At 46.8% G+C, this 21062-nt stretch overlaps 1 protein-coding gene across 2 annotated transcripts in view; it reads left to right on the top strand.

Moving 5' to 3' along the window:
- Positions 1–20358, top strand: part of HEATR3 (HEAT repeat containing 3) — a 40416-nt gene extending 20058 nt beyond the window's left edge. The window contains exons 11-15 of one of the 2 annotated variants that reach the window (XM_040982739.1): positions 710–846; positions 9018–9106; positions 11053–11196; positions 13710–13886; positions 19616–20358. In XM_040982739.1, the coding sequence (XP_040838673.1) occupies positions 710–846; positions 9018–9106; positions 11053–11196; positions 13710–13886; positions 19616–19738 (670 nt within the window). In that variant the 3' untranslated portion in view covers positions 19739–20358. Of the gene's footprint in view, positions 1–709; positions 847–9017; positions 9107–11052; positions 11197–13709; positions 14475–19615 lie in introns of those variants that run through there. The other variant, XM_040982738.1, reaches the window with a different exon arrangement.
- The last annotated feature ends 704 nt before the right edge of the window (positions 20359–21062 follow it).

The raw sequence follows: 21062 nt of genomic DNA, 5'->3' as shown, positions 1-21062 counted from the left end.
TTTGACCATTGTGGCCACTTGGGGAGTGAACAAATGGATGACAGATCTTCCTCTCTGTCTCTCCTCCTCTCTGTATATCCACCTTTCCAATAAAAATAAATAAATCTTAAAAAAAAAAAAAGAGAATGATATTCCATCTGCTGGTTCTCTCCCCAAATGGCCACAGTGGCTGGAGCTGAGCTGATCCAAACCAGGAGCTTCTTTCAGGTCTCTGATGTGGGTACACGAGCTCAAACACTTGAGCCATCTTGCACTGCTTTCCCAGGCATGGAAGCAGAGAGCTGGATCAGAAAAGGAGCAGCCAGGACTCGAACTGGCACCTGTGTGGGATGTCAGCACTGCAGAAAGCAGCTTAACGCACTGCAATGCAACGCCAACAGTAACCTATCTTTTAAATACATTTTTTTGTGAATTTTTTGACGTGTCCTCATTTGTATGTATGTGAGAGAGAGATTTCACAACAAAAAATGAGTATAAGATGCTACCTTGTCTAGAAATTTTTCTGATGTACATTTTCATGCCTCGTGAGCCAGCGGTGTGTAGGGGACTTGCAGGACCCAGGCACTTTGGTGGTTGAGAAACTGACTATGTGACTCTTTGGTATCTGCCGAGCACGCCTTGTACTTACAGTTCTTCCCAGTTAGAACCAGAGACTTAGGTTGAAAGTTGATGCTGAGCTGTCTTTGTAACTTGACCCCTTCCCTCCCAGAATGAACACTGTGCAGTGGAGAGCCCTCGTGTGTGTGCAGAGCCTCCTGTCCGTCCTGGATGTGGACCATCTGGGAGGAGCCCCAGCCCTACAGGCCCTGGCACAGCATCTGTCAGAACTCATCTTCTCTCAGCCCGGTAAGTACTTCGGCCTGGTCGTGAACTTGGATACTGTGTGATGATCGTCATCCAACACGTGGACCCCTTCCCTAGACACTAAGAGCTGTTCCTCTCCTAAGGTGGAATCACTGTTACGCTAGTTTCTTATGTATTCTTCCAAAAAGAATCTCTGGGTGCGAAAGAGATGTGTGTGTGTTTGTGTCCACATAAGCCTCATGCAGAATTTTACCGCTCGGTTTTGTGTAGTGTGTGTTGGATGGGAACTGGGTGGGAAGTGGAGCAGCCTGGACACAAACTGGCGCCCATATGGGATCCCGATCGTTGCGAGGCAAGGACTTAGTCACTAGGCTATTGTGCTGGGCCTTTTTTGCTCGCTTGCTTTCTTTTCCTTTCTTCTTCTTCTTCTTCTTCTTCTTCTTTTTTTTTTTTGAGAATTATTTATTTTTATTCAAAGGCAGATTTGCAGGGAGAAGGAAAGACAGAGAAAAATCTTCCATCTCCTTTATCACTCCCCCAATGAATGTAATGACCAGAGCCTAGCTGATCCAAAGCCAGGCACCAGGAGCTTTTTCCTGGTCTCTCTCGTGGGTGCAGGGCCCCAAGGCTTTGTGCCATCCTCTACTGCTTTCCCAGGCCACAAGCAGGGAGCTGGATGGGAAATGGAACAGCTGGGAGATGATGCAGCACCAATGTAGGATATTGGTGCTTGAGGATAGAGGATTAGCCAAGTTGAGCCACAGTACCAGCCCTGACAGATGCAAATTTTAAGTGCCCTAAGGCTGTTGGTGCGTTTATTGGCTCGACTGGTCACATGAAAGCCATGCACAAAACAGGATATGGGCAGTGCCAGCCTCGTTCCGTTCCAGGCCAGGACTGGCCAAGCATGAGAGGGCAAAGCTGGCCTATCAGGCTGAGCTGGCCAGAGGACGACTGCAGCTTGTATTTCTCTCCCCAGCTTCCTAGAAACCTGAAGTCTTGTGATGGAGCTTTCATTTACCTTTTCCAGCCTCTGACTCCCATTGACCCAGCCAGCTTGGTTAGGGGCAAGGGACATTTGCTATTGCCCATGTCCCTCCCACCTTGCCCTCCCTTCACTGAGGGAGTGCACAAGCACCGTCCCCAGGGAACAGGGCCTGCCCAGGCTAATGTGCCTCGAGTTACTGCTGTCAGCTGGCGTTTTCTCCAGCTGCCAACTCTTTTTTAAGATTTAATTTTTTTTATTGGAAAGTCAGACATACAGAGAGAAGGAGGGACAAAGAGGAAGATCTTCGATCTGTTGGTTCACTCCCCAAGTGGCCACAATGGCCAGAACTGAGCCCATCTGAAGCCAGGAGCTTTTTCTGGGTCTCCCACGCGGGTGCAGGGCCCCAAGGCTTTGGGCCGTCCTCGACTGCTTTCCCAGGACACAAGCAGGGAGCTGGATGGGAAGCAGGGCTGCGGGGACATGAACTGTTGCCCCTATGGGATCCTGGTACGTGTACAAGGTGAGGACTCTAGCCACTAGGTTACTGCCCAGGCACCCAGCTCCAACGCTTGCTGTGGGCTGTTCAAGGCAAGGTACAGCTAGCCCCGTCCAGCCCTGTCCAGCCCTGCCCACAACCAGCAGGAAGCATTTATTTCATTTGAATAAGTGCACATGCTCTGTTGCTGTGCTGATGGAAACCCTCGGGTCTGTTTCTTCCTGTCCCAATGCCTGTGTGCAGGTGTTGACACGTGTTCATAAGATCCCAAGAGGGCTTTGTGGCGCTGAGTACTGGAGAAATTGGGGGTAGATTTGAAATTGTGGGAAAATGTAGCCAACTATTTTGATGAGGAAAGATCAGACTTGAGATCAGCAAGCCAGACCCGAGTCACGCTCTTCCCAGCTTAAGACATCTGAACTGTGGCCGGAGGGAGAGAAGTTCTCAGATGGCCACATTGAGCCAGAGGAGGAAGAAGGCAGGAAGAAAAGGAGAGAGAGCCCAGGAGTGGAATGAGAACGTCGGAGACAAGATGGAAAGATTGAATGAAAATAGAATGCTCAGGGCTGCCGTGGTGGCAGGGCATGTGAAACTGCCATCTGTGATGTTAACATCTCGTATGGGTGTCCTAACTGCTCCCCTTCCTACCCAGCCCCATGCTGATGGCGTTGGGAAAGCTGCAAACGATGGCCCAAGTGTTTGCTCTCTCTTCTACCTACCTGGGATACCTGGATGATGCTCCTGGCTTCAGCCTGTTCCAGCCCTGGCTGTTGTGGGCACTGAGCAGTGAAGCAGTGGATCAGTATCTCCTAACACCCCATCTCTGGTGTGAATGTGCGTGTGTATCTCCCTCTGTCTCTGACTTGAAAATAAATGTTAAGTGTCTTTATTTTAAAGGATTTACTTACTTGAGGCAGAGTTAGTATGAGAGAGGGAGAGACGGAGATCTTCCATGCAGTGGTTCATTCTGGCCTCCAGCATCCAAAACTGAACCAGTCCGAAGCCAGGAGCTTGTTCCTGGTATCCCGTGTGGGTGCAGCGGCCCAAGGTCTTGGCCCATTTTCCACTGCTTTCCCAGGAAGGTTAGCAGGAAGTTGGATTGGAAGTAGAGCAGCCAGATTCAGATGGGCGCTCATAAGGGAAGTTGCTCTCATAGTCAGAGCCTTAAACTCTGCCAGTATACCATTTCTAACGTGGCCTTTTTTTTTTTTAAAGATAATTTTTTGTTTGAAAGGCATATTTACAGAGAAAAAGGAGAGACAGAGATCAAGATCTTCATCCACTGGTTCACTCCCCAAACGGCTGCAGAGGCCACAGCCGAGCCAGTCCAAGACCAGGAGCTTCCTCCAGGTCTCCCGCATGCGTGCAGGGGCTCAAGGACTCGGGCCGTGCTTCACCACTTTCCCAGTCTGTAAGCAGAGAGCTGGACGGGAAATGGAGCAGCCAGGACTCAAAGCAGCACCCATATGGGATGCTGGCACTGCAAGATGGGGAATTAGCCTGTTGAGCCACTGCATCAGCCCCTAAGGTAAAACTTTAAAAATAATAATAATAATAATAATAATAATAATAAATGTTTTGGTGGGTGTTTAGCTGAACAATGAAGGTGCTAGTCAGGATTCTCACATGCTGTACAATAGCACTTGGATACAGTACCCGGTTCTGGGCCCTGAGTTCAACTTCCCTTTTTTGTTTTTAAAATAAGAGTTTATTTATTTGAAAGAGAATTGCAGAGAGGGAGTAGAGAAAGGTCTCCCAGGACTAGTTTATTCCCTGAATGGCTACAGTGGCCAGGGCTGGGCCGGGCTGGAGGCAGGAATCTAGGAAATCCGTCAGCATCTGCCACGTGGATGGTCACAGTCAAGTCATTGGGCCGTCTTCTGCTGCATTCCCACTGCTTTGCCTGGGAGCTGGGTTGGAAGCAGGCGGCCAGGACTCAAACCTGTGCCTATATTGGATGCTGGAGGTGTGTGGACCGTGGCTAAGCTCACTGTGCCACATACTAATGCTTTCAGCTTTCTTCACTTTCCTTCCTTCCTTCCTTTCTTTCTTTTCTTTTCTTTTCTTTCTTTCTTTCTTCTTTCTCTCTCTCTCTCTTTCTTTCTTTCCCTTTTTAAGATTTATTTATGTATAAGGCAGGGATCCAGGGAGGAAAAAAAATGACAGGATGTAAGAGGCAGAGAGAGAGGGAAAAAGAAAAGTCTTCCATCCACTGGTTCATCTCTGCAGTGCTGGAGCTGGACCTGGTGAAAGCCTGGCGCTTCTTAGGGATCTGCCAGGCGAGTTCAGAGATCCAAGCCCTTGGTTCTTCCTCCACTGCATTCTCAGGCACAAGGCAAGGATTTAGCCACTAGGCTGTCGTGCTGGACCCTCATTTCCACAAATTTTGAAAATCTGTTGTTCATACCATCCTTGTTGTTACTTCAAGGATAAAAAGAAAAAGTTTGCAGTAAGATGTAGTTTGCATTCAGATAGCTTTGTGTCTTTGTTTCCAGCAGAGGCTCTTCTTTGGTTTTCAAAACATTTAAGTGGTGTTGCCTTTTTAAATTGAGCATGTGTTGCTTTTCTGAGCTCTTTATTTATGCATCTCCATTTTCCCCGTGTTTGAACATAAGAAAGTTCTTTTTTGCTACATTTCCAATGGCGATATCCCATTCTGGAATGTTTCATAGTTCATATCAGAATATTGAAAGCAAGTACAAAAAGTCACCTATATCTGTTGTGCTTGCCCATGTGGGAGTGAGTGGCTTGCCTGGACTCAGACCTGCTGCAGTCTTCGTGCTGGGCCAGGCTCGCGCGAGCGACACCTACGCCTCACCCTGGCAGCATTTGCATGACGTTTACTTGGCGTCTTTGTGCCATGTCCCTTGACCTTTTGCTGAGGATATAGCAGAAAGGCTCAGTGGCTTTAGGTCCTTTCCAAAAGTGAGATAAATGACCATAAATGTGAGCTAAGTAAAAAGAAAAATTGGAGAAGTATAGCACATCATGGGTAGTTTTAGTATGGACGAACCTTTTGGGGCTCGGTGCAGTGTCTGAGTTGGCCAAGTCTCCCCCTTGCAAGCACTGGGATCTCATATGGGTGCTGGTTCCTGTCCTGGCTGCTCCGCTTCCCATCCAGCTCCCTGTTTGTGTCCTGGGAAAGCAGAAGCAGCTTCTTCTGGGTCTCACACATGTATAAAGGATCCCCACGACTTGGGCCATGCTCCACTGCTTTCCCAAACCACAGGCAGGAACCTGGATGGGAAGTGGAGGAGCTAGGACAGGAACCGGCGTCCATATGGAATCCTGGCGCTAGCAAGGAGATTTAGCCATTGAGCCACTGCACCAGAGTCCTTCACTCTTTAGGCAGGTGAGCACTCACTTCATATCACATGGTGTTCCAGATGCTGGAACTAGAAAAACAAGGTCACGGTGTTCAGGAGACTGCATTGTAATGTAAGCAAATATTTTACAGAATTTTGGCTCTGAAGGGAGCAGGCCTTTAACTTAGCAGTTACGTGCCCGCATCCCACGTCAGATGCACAGGCTTGAGAGGCAGCTGTGGTCGTGGCTCCAGCCCAGCCCCTGCTGTTGAGGGTGTTCGGGTGAGTCATGGCGTGAGCACCTCTCTTGTGCTGCTGGCCTCTCAAAGAAAGAAATGATATCAAAACTTATTTTTAAAAAGAAGGATGGTGAGAGATGCTGTGTTAAGTTAGTCTGCAAAAACCTCTTTGAGAAGATAATATTGTAGCAGGACTGAGTTTAGGTGCTGGTGCCATTGTGGTACAGTTGTTTAAGCCACCACTTAGGATGCGTATGTCTTGTACTGGAGTACCTGGGATCGAGTCCTGCTTCTGCTTTCATTCCAGCTTCTTGCTAGTACACATCAGAGGCAGCAGGCAATGGCTTACGTATTTGAGTTTTTACTTGGGTTTCTGCTAACCATATGGGAGACCTGCATGAAATTCGTGGCTTCAGGCTTCGACCTGGCCCAGTGCCAGCTGTTGTGAGCATTTCAAATAAACAAATAAAACTTTAGCGGGGGGAAAAATGAGATAGAATCATATAAGGGCAGGATGTACCTGATCCTAAAGACATCTGTTATGTGGTGACTACCAGAACTCCTTTGCTTTGGTGTATAATGTACAACTAAAGCTTAACCAGGGAAACTCAAAAGAAAAATGTAGGCCTCGACTACGTTTATGCAGGAGCTGCCTCTCCTGCACCCAAGCGACCTAAAAACAATTTAAACCATTACAGCAGGCAGGAGTTTGGCGCAGTGTTGCGGTGCCACGCTGTAGAGTACATGGATTTGAGACCCAGCATCACTCGAGTCCACCTGCTTCTGCGTGCCGTTGGAGGCAGCAGGTGATGGAGCAAATATTTGAATCCTTGCTAACCACTTAGGACACCTACACTGAGTTCTGAGCTCCTGGTTTCAGCCTTGCCCAGCCCTGGTTGTTGGGAGCCTTTGAGGGATGAGCAGTAGGTGGAAGATGTCTCTCACCCTAACTGCTGACATATGCCTTGTTAGAGTTAATAAGCCAGTTTAGACTATCCTAAAAACTGCCAAGTTCAGCAAAATTATGCTTCAACACTGTAAACTGCTAAATACTAAAATGAAAATAGACACGAGACAGCTGAATAGTAATAGCCATTTAAAGGTGTATAGAAGCTGGTTGTATATAAACTAAAATCAAACTGTCAATGAAATAGTTACAGGAGGTGGTTAAGAACTTGCATTTTTTAACATATTGGTTACTCAATACTATGTCAATTAATTTCATAATGTTGTAAGTTGTTGTTGATGTTATGTTGGGGCTTTTAATTGATCGGGATGATATTCTCGCAGCTCTGCTTTCAGACCAAGGATGGTCTCCCCAAGAAACCATTAAATTTATCTGGACAATAAGATGCTGAACTCTATGCTTGGTATATGCTTGCAATGAAAGAATCTCAACTGAATGTGAAAATGTGAACTATAGACTGCAACAAGATGGAGGAATCCACCATGGGGCGGGGGGGGGGGGGCATGGGAAGGGGTTGAGGGAATCCCAGAGCCTGTAAAACTAGGTCACATAATGCAATGTAATTAATTTAAAAAAAATTTATTTAAGATAAACAGAAGAGATACAGAGAGAAAGGTCTTCCATCTGTTGGTTCACTCCCCTAGTGGCCAAAGCTGAACCTATCTGAAGCCAGGAACCAGGAGCTTCTTCTGCATTTTCCACATGGGTGCAGGGTCCCAAGGTTTGGGTCATCCTGCACAACTTTCCCAGGCCACAAGCACACAGCTGGATGGGAAGTGGGACAGCCAGAACAAGAACTAGCACCCGGGTGGCATCCTGGTGCATGCAAGGCAAGGATTTAGCCACTAGGCTCTCATGCTGGGCCCTGCCTCTTTCCCTCTACTGTTTAAGTAAAATTAAAATGAAACAATAAAACTATTCCAGTGTGTTTCCACAACAGGAAGCCAAGATGTCTGTTGCTGTTTCAACTAGTTTTTCCGAAACTTTGTGGCTTAAAATAACAACAACAACAGTCATTATTTTTTCCCCACGGTTAAATCATTATTTTTTTCCCTACGGTTTCCCTGTGTCAGTTGTTTAGACAGGGCACAGTGGAGAGGGTTTGTGTCTCTGGCACTTTGTGGCTGGAGCTCTCCCCCAGGGACAGTTTTTCTGGCTTGTTCTCCCTGGGGACCTGTGGCAGTGTTCCTAAAGGTATTTGGGGCTGTTAACAGTTTAGAGGTTGCTCCTGCTTCTAAGAGGGTAGAGGCCCGGGGTGCTGCCTAGCGTCTTGCCATGCCAGGAGACGCCTGCGCACCCACAACAAAGGACCTGCTCTGGAATGCTTGTTGCTGAGGGTGGGATATGCCAGTGTCTGCCCTGCGCTGGCGAGCCAGAGTCACTTTAGTCTTGCTCCCTGGCAGGTTTAACAGCCCTGAGGTCGGGCACAGCACCCACACGTGACCTCTGCTTCCTCATAACATGGTGGCTGGAGTCCAAGGGCAAGAGTGCAGAGCAAACACAGAGAGCATATAAAGGTCAGCTGGGAGTCATGCCACCTTTTATGACCCATCCTGTCACTGCTGGAACGTCACCAAAGTCCCACCTAGTTCAAGGAGCAAAGACAGACTCCACATCTTTGTGGGCGGTGGCAAGGTTCTAGGTTAAAGAGGACTGGGAAGGTGACTGCGGCTATTTTTAGAATATGCACTCTCACGCACCAAAGGGAGGTGTCCACGGTCGAGGTCAGGCCGGTGACTGACCCCAGCAACCGTCCTTGTTCATGGCTGTGTTGGTGTACACGTTTGTTGCTGCTGTTCTGTTTCTCCTGTGTTGGGGAAAAAAAGGACAGAATGAAAATGAACAAATGTGGAAGAGAACGTTGGATCCATGAGAAGCATGGAGAGGCATCATGAGCCAGCCTTACTGACGCACAGGGCAGCTCCAGGGTGGGCAGTGGGCTTAGGAGATGGAGCATCATGGCCGGGCTCTGTGAAGTGCTGCACTCCATCTGCAGCCAGAGCCAGCTCAGTGTCGTCACGTGCTAAAGCAGGAGTTGAGCCCGCACACTGTCATGCCGGGGTCTTTCCCACTGTGCTTTGTCTTTCAGACCTCACGTATGAAGTATAGGGACTAGTAAGCACAGTGGCATAAACATGAAAAAGTGCTTTTATTAAAAGCATACATTAGCATTTCCCGCGCTTGGATTGACTGTGTTTTGTGGTAATTTGTATTTTAGATTTTGCCAAGCATGCTGACTTTCTAGAAGCTGTGAGTAGCGCCTTGAGGGCGCTGCTGCAGACGATGGCCTCCAAGAACATTTCTCAGGTAAGAGTGTTACAAATTTTTATGTAAAGACTGGCACATGTGGTAGAGGTGAAATTCATCACTTGGCTTCTTTTAGAAGTCTGTTACTAGAACCATGCATGATCTTTGTTCTTTTTCATTTAATTTTTAGTATTGTTTATATACTTGTGAGGGATGCACGCCCCTGTGTGCACTCTGATTAGGATGGAGGTATGGAGGAAGGCGGGTGGGACAAATCATTCAGTTTTTTGTTTGTTTGTTATTTTTTTCTCCTATGTCCACAGAAGAAGAAGGGGAGGGGAGTTGCTCCTTGCTGTCAAACTACATCAGCACCTGGGCATGGGGGACAGGCATTTGATAACATCTTAGAGACCCCGAGGTAGGAGAGTGTTTCAGGAGTGTTCCTTGAATAATTTTGATAGTTCTGAGGCTTTATTGGCTTCATTGCACCAGGACTGAGAAGAGCTTGCTACACTTGCTACAAAACTTGGTCATGAAGGTATCCGAGCTTTTCTACTTTCCCTTCTGTGATGAGGCACTCCACATCTCTGCTGGCCTGGATGAGCTGGCTGTCATGTCCTCCATGTGCATCTGGGCATGCTGTCCACTGCACAGCGGCTGAAGGCCTGGTCATAATACATGCACCCCAAGGTTGGACTATATATATTGTGATTTTCCCTGTGGCTGGGGATTGGCTACAGCCATCTAGTTGGGGAATGTGTCAAGAAACCTTGCTGGGGTGACCTCAAACTTGACCTTTTTGTGTACCAGCCAGTGCAAGGTCAGGATAAGCCCATCAACCACACAAACTTGGCATTAACCAGGCCCAGAATGCCCACCAGCTCTAGTGGGCTTTTCTCCCAGCAGTGTAACATTTGTCTAGGTGCAAGGCAACTTAACAGTTGTCTACAGCTGGGGGAGATGCATACTTCTGTCATCCTCATTTTACTGGTGGAAAACTGGGAATGATCGTGGGGTCACATTGGGCTGCGTTGCTCAGGGGCAGCTCGCATACTAGAATTGCAACTCAGGGTGGTGTGCTGGCATCAGATCCAAGCTCTTGCTCAACGAGGCACACTGCTGCTTGCTAGAGAGCCAGGAATGTGGTGGTCTCCCTTCTTCAGGCCCCCTGCTGCAGTGTGCTCCAGCTAGCTTCAACCGAGAATCCAGACTACGCAGCAGCAGCACTGCACCAAGGGACTTCAGGAAGTTCCTGAGCAATTTGTGTTGTAACTTAATTTTTTTTCCATGTGATGACTCGTAATTGAATGACTTTTACAACCCTTAGTAAATTACAGGAACACACGCTTGCACAACCGTGTAAACATTCAGCCGCTTTTCACTGTAGTTACGGGAACCTTGTCGCGCTTGTGTGCATCCGGGACGACAGGCGTCTGCACAGGAGGCCCCTTTCCGAGGTGAAGCCGCTGACAGCACAAGTAGGGTTTCTCTTACTCCAGAACCGCCAGCTGTGCTTGGCATAATTAGGAAGCAGAGCAACTTCCTTCAGGAGTTCATGCCACTCTTGGAATCATGCACCTAGTCTTTCTTTTTTTTTTTTTTTTTTTAAGATTTATTTATTTTTATTAGAAAGTCAGATATACATAGAAAAGGAGAGACAGAGAAGATCTTCCATCCAATGAGTCACTTCCCAAGTGACTACAACGGCCAGTGTTGTTCGATCCAAAGCCAGGAGCCAGGAGCCACCTCCAAGTCTGCCACATGGGTGCTAGGTCCCAAGGCTTTGGGCTGTCCTCGACTGCTTTCCCAGGCCACAGGCAGGGGGCTGGATGGGAAGTTTAGCTGCCGGGATTAGAATCAGCGATCATATCGGATCCTGACACGTCCAGGGCCAGGACTTCAGCCGCTAGGCTACTGTGCCGGGCCCATGCAGCCAGTCTTATTCTGACCTGTTCTAGGCTTGACTGAACTTGACGCAGTATACGCTGTCCTCTTCTCTTTCACAGTGCATGACCCCGGAGCAGCTGATGACGCTGTGCAGAGCAGGCATTTCTAGCAGCAATCCTGGGGTTAGAGTGAACGTCGTGAGCATATTGGGAATCACGGGCAGTGTTCTGGCCAAAGAAAACGGAACCCTTGAAACACTGAAGGTAAACTGATTGGCTTCAGAAATGAGGGAACAGGGACTGTTGGTACAGGGTTTCTGAAGTTTCTTTGGGCCAGAAAAGATGTTCTAAGAAGTCACTTCCAGAAGTTCTGTTACTGAACTGTATTCTTTGGCTTATGCTGTCTACATGTATTTGATAAGCGCTTGGAAAACTCAGCTACATTTTGCCTCTTAGCTTTAGAGATAATTTTTCCAAAGCAAGTAGTTGTCTTTAGTGAAAGACCAAATGCATAATTTTTGAAGATGCTTATTACCTTTGCTGTTTCATAAAAGGGTACACATTATGTTCTGTTGCTGACAAGATTGCCAAGTTTTCCTGACACACCAGATAAATTCTGAAAAATACCACGCCATCAGTTCTGCTATCACTCCATGTAGTTCTGAGTGTCAACTCTGATAACGGCCAATGCAATAAGAACCTGCATATATGCTTTAGTTCTTTTTAAAGAAAAATTAATTTATTCATTTGCAAGGCAAAACAAAAGAGAGGGGGAGAGAGATCTTCCGTCCCCCAGGATACTTCCTAATACTGGCCACAGCCAAACCAAAGCCGGGAGCATGGACTCTCCCTCTGGTCTCCCATTGGGTCATCTGCTTCCTCCCAGGCACTGCTAGTGGGAAGGCGGATCAAAAGCTGAGCCAGCAGGACTTGAATCAGGACGGCAGTTTGGGATGCGGGAGTCCCAGGCAGTAGCTTACCCTGCTGCACCTTGATGCCAGTCTCCTACTTTGAAGCTCCATTGCATAGTAACTCCATTGCTAGAGGTGCAACTGTGACTCCAAGGTCAGTGATGGTAAAATCACACTTCACAGTACTGGTCAGTACTCAACTGTTATTGACTACTGGGCAGGAAACTTGTTTTCATAGAGTAGCTTTTCTTAGAATATTTATTTGTTTGTTTGTTTGTTTGAAACAGTCACAAAAACGGAGAGACAAAGGAGAAAGAGCAATCTTTGATCTACTGGTCTTTGATCTTTTACTCCCCAGAAAAGGCAGCAGCCAGGCTGGCCCTGACCGAAGCCAGGAGCCAGAAACTTCTGCCAGGTCTCCCGTGTGGGTGTAGGACCCAAACGCTTGGACCATCTTCTGCTGCTTTCCCAGATGGTTTTAGGGACCTGGAGCAGAGGTGGTGCCCACATGGGATGTCGGCATCTCAGTGGATTTTACCTGCTAAGCCAGCACCTGTAGAGTGATTTAATCTTTTAATTGCTAAGAACTTTACAGTGATGATTGGTATTTTTGACAATCTCTTTTGGGGGGAAATGATACATGCAGACACCAAAATTTATTTTATTTATGTAAACAGAGTAGGTTTTAGGCATCACGTCGGTACAGTTCCGAAGTGTCCGTCGTGCTTCCCTTGCGCCCTGTTTCCCAGCGTCATGTGCAGTGAAACGCAGTCCTTGTGCACGCCACCTCCGCAGAGGCAGCACATGCGCCCAGGGTTTGTAGATGGACCTCGGAGAGCCAGCCCGTGGCCCGCGTGAGGACATGCGCAGCTGAGGGTGTCCGTGTGTGATCACTCCCCTGCCCTTGAGACTGGACATCCCACGGTCCACTTCGGTAGAACAGCAAGAATTTTTTTTTTTTTAAGTGTTTTAATTTAATCACATTTCCAGGCCTGAAGAAACATAGTGAGAAAGTACAATGAATTATATGTGTGCATAAGCAGATTTAATAGTTGTTAATAATCTGTCATCGGTACCTCATATAATTTCTTTTCCTGTTTCTGTTAAATTAGACATCATGGTATTTATATCCCTGTTGGCTTTGAGATCTTAAAAATGGGACATTTTTCCTATAAAACTGTTTTTATCATGCCTTAAACAATTAATTTTATTATGAGTGATACTTAGTCCATATTCATGGTTTTCCAGTTGAAAAACGCCTAGTTAGAGACATTTAAGTATGGTTCAGCCAGCAGCAAATCCACATACTCTCAAACAGTTCTTGCCCAGCACCATCCGTTATCACGTGCTTTATTTGTACTTTTTTTTAATTTTAATTTTAATTTTATTTGAAAGTCAGAGACAGATTTTTCTATCTGCTAGTTTATTCCTCACATACCCTTCCCATCCATCTCCCTCCTTGTGGCCTGGGAGAGCAGTCAAGGACGGCCCAGGGACCTGGGACCCTGCACCCGTGTGGGAGACCTGGCGGTGGTTCCTGGCTCCTGGCTCGGGATCGGCAATGCACCGGCCATTGCTGTCACTTGGGGAGTGAATCATCGGACACAAGATCCTCCTCTCTGTGTCTCCTCCTCTCTGTGTATCTGAGTTTGTAATAAATAAATCTTAAAATATATATATGTGGATTACAGTATATTTAATTTATCTGATATGTTACAAAGATTTAGTTAAGTATTTAATCTTGTGAGGATTTTAAAATTTCCATGAAATTTGCATATAAAATGGTATGCCTAACTTCCTTCTGTGACTGAATTGAGTGTTGACTTGGGAGCTGATCTTAGTTCTGCGGTGTGTTGTTCTTTGCAGACCATCGGATGCTCTCTGCTCGAGGTCGCCACCAAAGACCCTTCCCTGGTGGTGGCAGGAGAAGCCTTGGATGCTCTCTTTGATGTTTTTGCAGATGGTCAAGAAGCTGAAAGGGCCTCAGTGCAAATTAAATTATTATCTGCTCTGAAGGAATTCCAACCAGTCTTCAAAATGAAGGTTTGTAACTGCTGTATTATAAACTCGTGGGACTCGGCATTCTCTGGGGTTGAGGGTGTGTGTGCTCCCACAGCGCAGTGCAGAGGCAGGTGCCTGACGAAGAGAGCACTGCATCCCCAGGACTCCGAGGACGCTTGTCAGCCGAGTCACAGCCCGGCAGTGTGACTGTTGAATCGCTGTAAGTGAGCCTGAATGGGATCTGACAAGCCCGATTTCTGTAGCAGTTTGGTAATGCTAACTGTGCTTGGCTCATGTGACTACTATTGTCTGTAGCTTGCATAGAATTTACTTTTCATTGTGTCACACTGAGTACGTGGCTGTCCCTTGGTGGTGTTGGATGAGGCCAGCACCCTCAGGCAGGCACCGGTAGCTGATGCCTTTACAAGTCGTTTTATTTATTGCCTTATCAGAAACATGCAAACCAGCTTTGACTCAAAAGTTATTTTCAAAAGATGTCTCAGTGGAGGGAAAGGGCGATTTTGACAGATTTGAATTGCATGTCTATTTACAATATTTACACTTCTCATCATATCTCAATCTCACTTTTAAAATTATGTGGTTTGGGGCCTGGCGCTGTGGCCTAGCAGCTAAAGTCCTCACCTTGAAAGCACCAGGATCCCATATGGGCACCAGTTCTAATCCCGGCAGCCCCACTTCCCATCCAGCTCCCTGCACCCATGTGGGAGACCCAGAAGAGATCCTGGCTCTTGGCTTATGATTGGCGCAGCACCAGCTGTTGCTGTCACTTGGGGAGTGAGTCATCTGATGGAAGATTTTCCTCTCTGTCTCTCCTCCTCTCTGTATATCTGACTTTGTGATAAAAAGAAATAAATCTTTTTTTTTTTTTTTAAAGATACTTATAAAAAAAAAGATGATGTGGTTTGGGGACTGTGCATGGTAGTGTGGCGAGTAAAGCTGCTGCCTGTGATAGTGGCATCCCAGGTCAGAGTGACCGTGTTCATCTCAGCTGTTCCATCTGGGTGGAAGGCCCAAATGGAGTTCCAAGCCCCTGACTCTGGCTTAACCCAGTCCCAGCTGTTATTGGGCATTTGGGGATTAAATCAATGGATGGAATGCTTTTCTCTCTCTCCCTCCTGTCCTTATGCTGTCCCTTTCCTGCCCCCTATGTCAGTCTGCCTTTCAAATAAACTTAAACTAAATCTTTTTTTTAAAACATTTTCTTATTATATTTTTGACAATCTTTACATAGTTAATTAGGGCACAAAGGTTCAAGGGCTACAGGAAAGTGGGTACGACTATCATTTCCACACTTTTTTTCTTATATCTGGGATAAAGGGGGAGGTAAAGGGAGAAGCCCCACCCACCCTTCCCAAGCCCCGATGTGGGGCATGCTCCGAGGGTCTTGCTCAGGTGGTTTTGATAGTTCAACAGTTATGAATTGCTGCCAATCTCGCATTCCAAGCACGATGAAGTCACTGCAGAATCCACTGGTTGACATAGTCTTTCTTAGAGTCTCCGTTTGCTCTGTTTTTCACTGCCAACGTATGGCTGAGGTAGTTGATTGACTTGTTCTGTCCTCTGTCTTTGCACGGTTAGGGATCTGAGTCCAGCAGTTCGATTGGGGAAATCTCCAAAGAAACTTCTGAGGTGTTCCCAGACCAGATTCTTGTATGTACTAGTAAGTACAGGGCCCGGCACAGTCCATCGCCCCAATCAACTGGTGGTTGCAGTTGCTGGGTTGGTTCTGTTTCCAGCTGTGTCTTCCACCAGAACCAGTGGGTGTTACATTCCAGCTTGGTTCTGCCCAGCACACACTTGGCCCTCACATAAACCAGTGGGAGCTGCAGCCTGGTCGGAGCGACCCGCAATGACCCCCACCAGGCCCGCCCCCTGCCCTGGTTCCCGTGCTTGCCAGTATGTGCAGCAGACTAACACAGTCTGTCCCACACTAAATCTTTAAGTGATTTTGAGTAAAGCAGATGCCCAGAGCTTCATCCAGATCTCCCTCATGGGCACTTGAGCCATTTTTTGCTGCATTCCCAGGCCCCTTAGCAGAAAGCTGGGATCAGAAGTGGAGCAACTGTGACACAAAGCATTGTTCTGGTATGGATGCTGGCATCGGAAACTGATTTAACCTGCTGTGCCATAGTGCTGGTTCCATGTGTTAATTTTAGATTTCTTTTTTGAAGATTTATTTATTTTTTTATTACAAAGTCAGATATACAGAGAGGAGGAGAGATAGAGAGGAAGATCTTCCATCCAATGATTCACTCCCCAAGTGAGCGCAATGGCCGGTGCTCTGCCGATCTGGAGCCAGAAGCCAGGAGCCTCTTCCAGGTCTCCCACATGAGTGCAGAGTCCCAAAGCTTTGGGCCATCCTCGACTGCTTTCCCAGGCCACAAGCAGGGAGCTGGATGGGAAGTGGAGCCGCTGGGATTAGAACCAGCACCCATGTGGGATCCCGGGCCCATTCAAGGCAAGAACCTTAGCCACTAGGCCACGGCACTGGGTCCAGTTTTAGATTTTGAATGAAGTATTTCTTCTAGGGCTGGCCTTGTGGCATAGTGAATTAAGCTGCTCTCTGTGGTTCTTGCATCTTATAATGGAACACTGGTTTGTGCCCTGGCTGTTCTCTTCCTGATGAGCTCCCTGCTGATGAGCCGGAAAAGGCAGTAGAAAATGCTCGAATGCTGAGGCCACTGCCACCTGTGTCAGGGACCAGGATGGAGTTCCTGGTTTGTGACTTCGGCCCAACCCGGCCCTGATCATTGCAGCCGCTTGGGGAGTGAATCAGGTCATGGACCAGGGGATAGAAGGTCACGCTGTCCACCTCTTGTCTTTCTTAGATTCCTTTCAAATAAGTAAGCTAATGTTTAAAAAAATCCAGTTTATCTTAATGTCAAGAGTGTGTATGTGAGTGTGCCCAGTATTTCTTTCAACTAACAAAGTCTTAGCCAGATTTAGTTTTCATTGAGAGAATTCTGATCGGTTTTTTGGGTGGATGTGATTGTATGTTAAGAAATTATTGTGGGGCCTGGCGTGATAGTGTAGTGGTTAAAATCCTCCTCTTACACGCGCCGGGATCCCATATGAGCGGCAGTTTTAATCCTGGCAGGCCCACTTCCCATCCAGCTCCCTGCTTGTGGCCTGGGAAAGCAGTTGAGGATGGTCCAAAGCCTTGGGACCCTGCACTCGTGTGGGAGACCCAGAAGCTCCTGGCTCCTGGCTTCGGATTGGCTCAGCTCCAGCCTTTGTGGTCACTTGGGGAGTGAGTCATCGGATGGAAGATCTTCCTCTCTATCTCTCCTCCTCTCTGTATATCTGCCTTTCCAATAAAAAAAATAAATCTTTAGAAAAAAAGAAAAAAATTATTGTGGAAGAATTTTAAGGTGTAAAAAATATTTGTTTTCTGGAAGAAAAAGAGTGCAGTGGTGCGCAGTCCCTGGAGTTAAGCCAGAAGATGGCATTGGGTTAAAACACCAATGTTGGTTGTTTCGGCATTTTCATGTTTTGGCATGTCATATTTTTTTTTATTTAATTATAGTGACTGCCATTTACTAAGTTAAGCTGACTCACTTGTGGGGGAGAAAAATGAACAATTTATCTTCATTATGCTTTGCTTGTGCTGTAGTGTTTCTGTGTGTGTATTTTGAACACAGGTAACCAGATTGCGTGGTGGTTGCTGAAGCCAGGGTGGGCTTATCTGGCCGTTGGCTGCATGAGGCCCACGCGAGGGTGGGATGTGGCAGCCACACACAGGTGGTGCTCAAACCTCAGTAAATCTATAACAGGCTAATTTTTTAATTAGATCATTTGTGTATTATAAATACGCAAATGTCCCAAAGCAAAGACAGTGCACCTCAGCGCTTCCCGTTATTACCTGGAAGGTGGCAGTTAGGTGCCCAGTTCTGCACCTGGCTTTGTTACTCAGCACTATGTCGCTAATAATATGCAGAGGGCTTCCATGTTCTCAAGCGTTACAATCCCTTTAGAATGACCTGCAGAGGGGAGGAAACATCCCATCTATCCCTGCAGTTGCAAGGAAAACAGGTGCAGTGACAGTCTTTCAAAATTAATATACAAATCTTTAAAGAATTTAAAGTCCTTCCTTGCCGCCCTTACAAGGTCAGGCCTCTTAGCAGCCTGTGCCCTTTCTTCATAACATTCATTGTGTGGGCCCGGCGCGGTGGCGCAAGTGGTTAAAGGTCCTCGCTTTGCACGCCCGGGATCCCATATGGGCGCCGGTTCTAATCCCGGCAGCCCCGCTTCCCTTCCAGCTCCCTGCCTGTGGCCTGGGAAAGCAGTCGAGGACGGCCCAAAGCTTTGGGAACCTGCACCCGCGTGGGAGACCCGGAAGAGGCTCCTGGCTTCGGATCGGCATAGTATCGGCCCGTTGCGCTCACTTGGGGAGTGAATCATCAGACGGAAGATCTTCCTCTCTGTCTCTCCTCTCTGTATATCCGCCTTTCCAATGAAAAAATAATAAAAATAAATCTTTAAAAAAAAAAAAAAACATTCATTGTGTGTGTTTGAAGGGTTTATTGGCCCTTGTTGTGATACAACAGCACCACAGCGGTGCTGTCTGCGAGACCGACATTTTTATGATTTTTAAATTTTTATTGCAAAGTCATATACAGAGAGGAGAAGAGACAGAGAGGAAAATCTGTTCAATGATTCACTCCCCAAGCAACCACAACAGCCGGAGCTGAGCCGATCCAAAAAAGCCAGGAGCCAGGAGCTCCTCTCGGTTTCCATCATGGGTGCAAGATCTCAAGGCTTTGCACTATCCTCGACTGCTTTCCCATGGGAAGCTGGGCCAGTGAACTGCCGCCCATATGGGATCCTGCGGATTCAAGGTGAGGACTTTAGACGCTAGGCATCATGGTGACCTGACACCAACATCTTATATGGGCACTGTCCCAGCTCCTGTTCCACAGAAAATGATCCAAGTGCTTGGATCCCTGCAGCCATGTGGGAGACCTGGAAGAAGCTCCTGGCTCCTGGCCTTGATCTGTTCCAGCGCTAGTCATTGCAGCCATCTGGGGAGTGAGCCAGCAGATGGAAGACCTTTCTCTGTCTGTCCCTCTTCTCTGTAACTCTGTCTTTCAATTAAATAAATTTTAAAACAGAATAGAATTTAAAAAGGAGGGGTCAGCTGTGGGAACTGGGAAAGCTGCTAGCTCCTTTCCAACCTCTGCAAGGTCAGAACTGGTTACTTTTCCTCCTTAGTGTGTGTTGTTGTGGTAATCCTGTGTGATTCTCTCTTTTTTAAAAGATATAAAACACTAATTAAATTTTGTTCCTTGGCTAGAGGCAAGTTTCTTATGGGATACTCTTCTGTTGTAACCATGAAGCCATGGTTGGATTAAGAGCTTTTCCATGTATGTAGTAAGCCTCAGGTTGTGTGTAGCTACCACAGGTGTATTGTACTCAAGACCTTTGTTCAGGACGCAGATCCACAGCCTCAGCTTCCACCGTGCTGGCTGAGGAGCAGAGTAATAGGGCTGCTGGTTAGCAGACCTTCCATGGGAGCCACTGCCCTGGCTAGCCAGCGGTTAGGGATAATTCAGAAAGAGTGAAATTCAGTCTGTACCTCAGATATTGTCAAGATGCACGTTCTGATTCTGTTGTGTTTGTCTTACAAGTAGACGCATGTCACCAAATTCTTGCAGCTGTCTTGTTTGGAAAATGGTTTCATACACCCCTAAAACACTTTGTTCAGGTGAAATCAATAATATATCCCAAGTCACATACAATTTCTTTGGCAGATACGAAGAGAAGGTCGTGGCAAGTACAGTCCGGACCAGCTGTGTGTTCTGGACAACGTGAGGATGAATTTGAGAAGGTTTCTTGCTTATCAGGAAATGGTTGAGAGAAGACTGACTTCTTGAATCATCAGAACAGAAACCAGAATACTAAATGCCAAGAATACTAAAGGATTTCCTTTGAGTGTCTGTTTCTGAGAGCTGTTTTTAATGCCTTTATTCTATACATTAATTCCGAGTTCATAAAAACTTGAACACCCATGAGAAATACTTGGGTAAGCTTTGAGGTTGGAGTGGCCTCTCTGGAGCTCTCCAGGCTTTGTCCCCAGCAGACTCCCCACTTGGAGACGAAGAGTGCAGCGGAAATGTGGGGGACTCAGCCAGGGGGGTGCTTCACTGGTGATCCATGAAGAGACTTGACAGTCGTGTTTTCTTTGAATCCTGCAAGGAAAGGAAAATCCAAATCATGGCTCGTCTGCTCTTTTTAAGCCCGTATCATTTTATATTAGCTGAATTATGAAGAGAATTTAAATGAATTATGAAGAGGAACTTCATAAATAAATTTTGAGCATTTACAGGTGAAGAAGCTGATGAATTGGATTTGTGTATCTACTTAGTAGATTATGCTAATGAGCTAAAGGGGAAATTGTGCAGTTACTGCCTTGTAACATCACTCCTTGATTTTACTTGATAAGGAGTCAGACATGGGAGAAAGTATTTTTAAATAAATAACTTTTTAACTTAAAGCTTTGTGTCGCATAGAATCTTCTTTTTTTCAAGATTGATTTAGGGGCAGACTGACCAAAAAAAGAGGGAGACACTTGTGTGGTGAAAGTGAGATCACGCCAAACATGTCTAAGGTTTATTAAGGAGTCTTCATTAACCAAGCTTGGTGATAACAGAGCCCACTAGAAATAGCAAATCACAAATCCATAGGGCAGTCCAGTGAAGAGGAGCAAATGGTCATTACCTGAAGTCCATCCGTTAAGCTGCAGACCTATGTCCCAGCTTCCCCAGCAATGTAAGTTATCCTAAGAGACATGCAATGAATAACCTGGACACACTTACAAAGCTGCAGACATTCACCTTTCCCTGGCTTCTCTGCCCACATTCCACTACTGCTAGGCCTCACCTCTTGGAACTCTTAATAGTGCACAAATTAGAAATACAAAGCATCTTAGCATTGCTGTCTTCATTGTCCCACCCAAGCAGTGAACAGAAGGTGAGGAATACAGACATACAGGGACCATGATCAGGCACAGCCTGTCCTGGGAAGGCTAAGAGTCAGGAGTGCCAGCGCAAGGGAGGCACAAGACCAAGAGAGCGAGCCCCTCCCTGTTACAGGCCCTTATGGGAGCTTGCAAGGGGAGTGGTTACACAACAGTGCAATACCATCCCCTTTCAGGTGCCAGGTGGTGATAGGTGGGCAGGAGGGACCACGTAGTTGGGG

This window comes from Ochotona curzoniae, unplaced genomic scaffold (assembly GCF_017591425.1).
Source record: "Ochotona curzoniae isolate NIBS_2020 unplaced genomic scaffold, NIBS_Ocur_1.0 contig_3622, whole genome shotgun sequence".
Classification (NCBI taxonomy): domain Eukaryota; kingdom Metazoa; phylum Chordata; class Mammalia; order Lagomorpha; family Ochotonidae; genus Ochotona; species Ochotona curzoniae.
The sequence above is the reverse complement of the archived record's forward strand: the minus strand, read 5'-3'. Positions and strand labels throughout refer to the sequence as shown.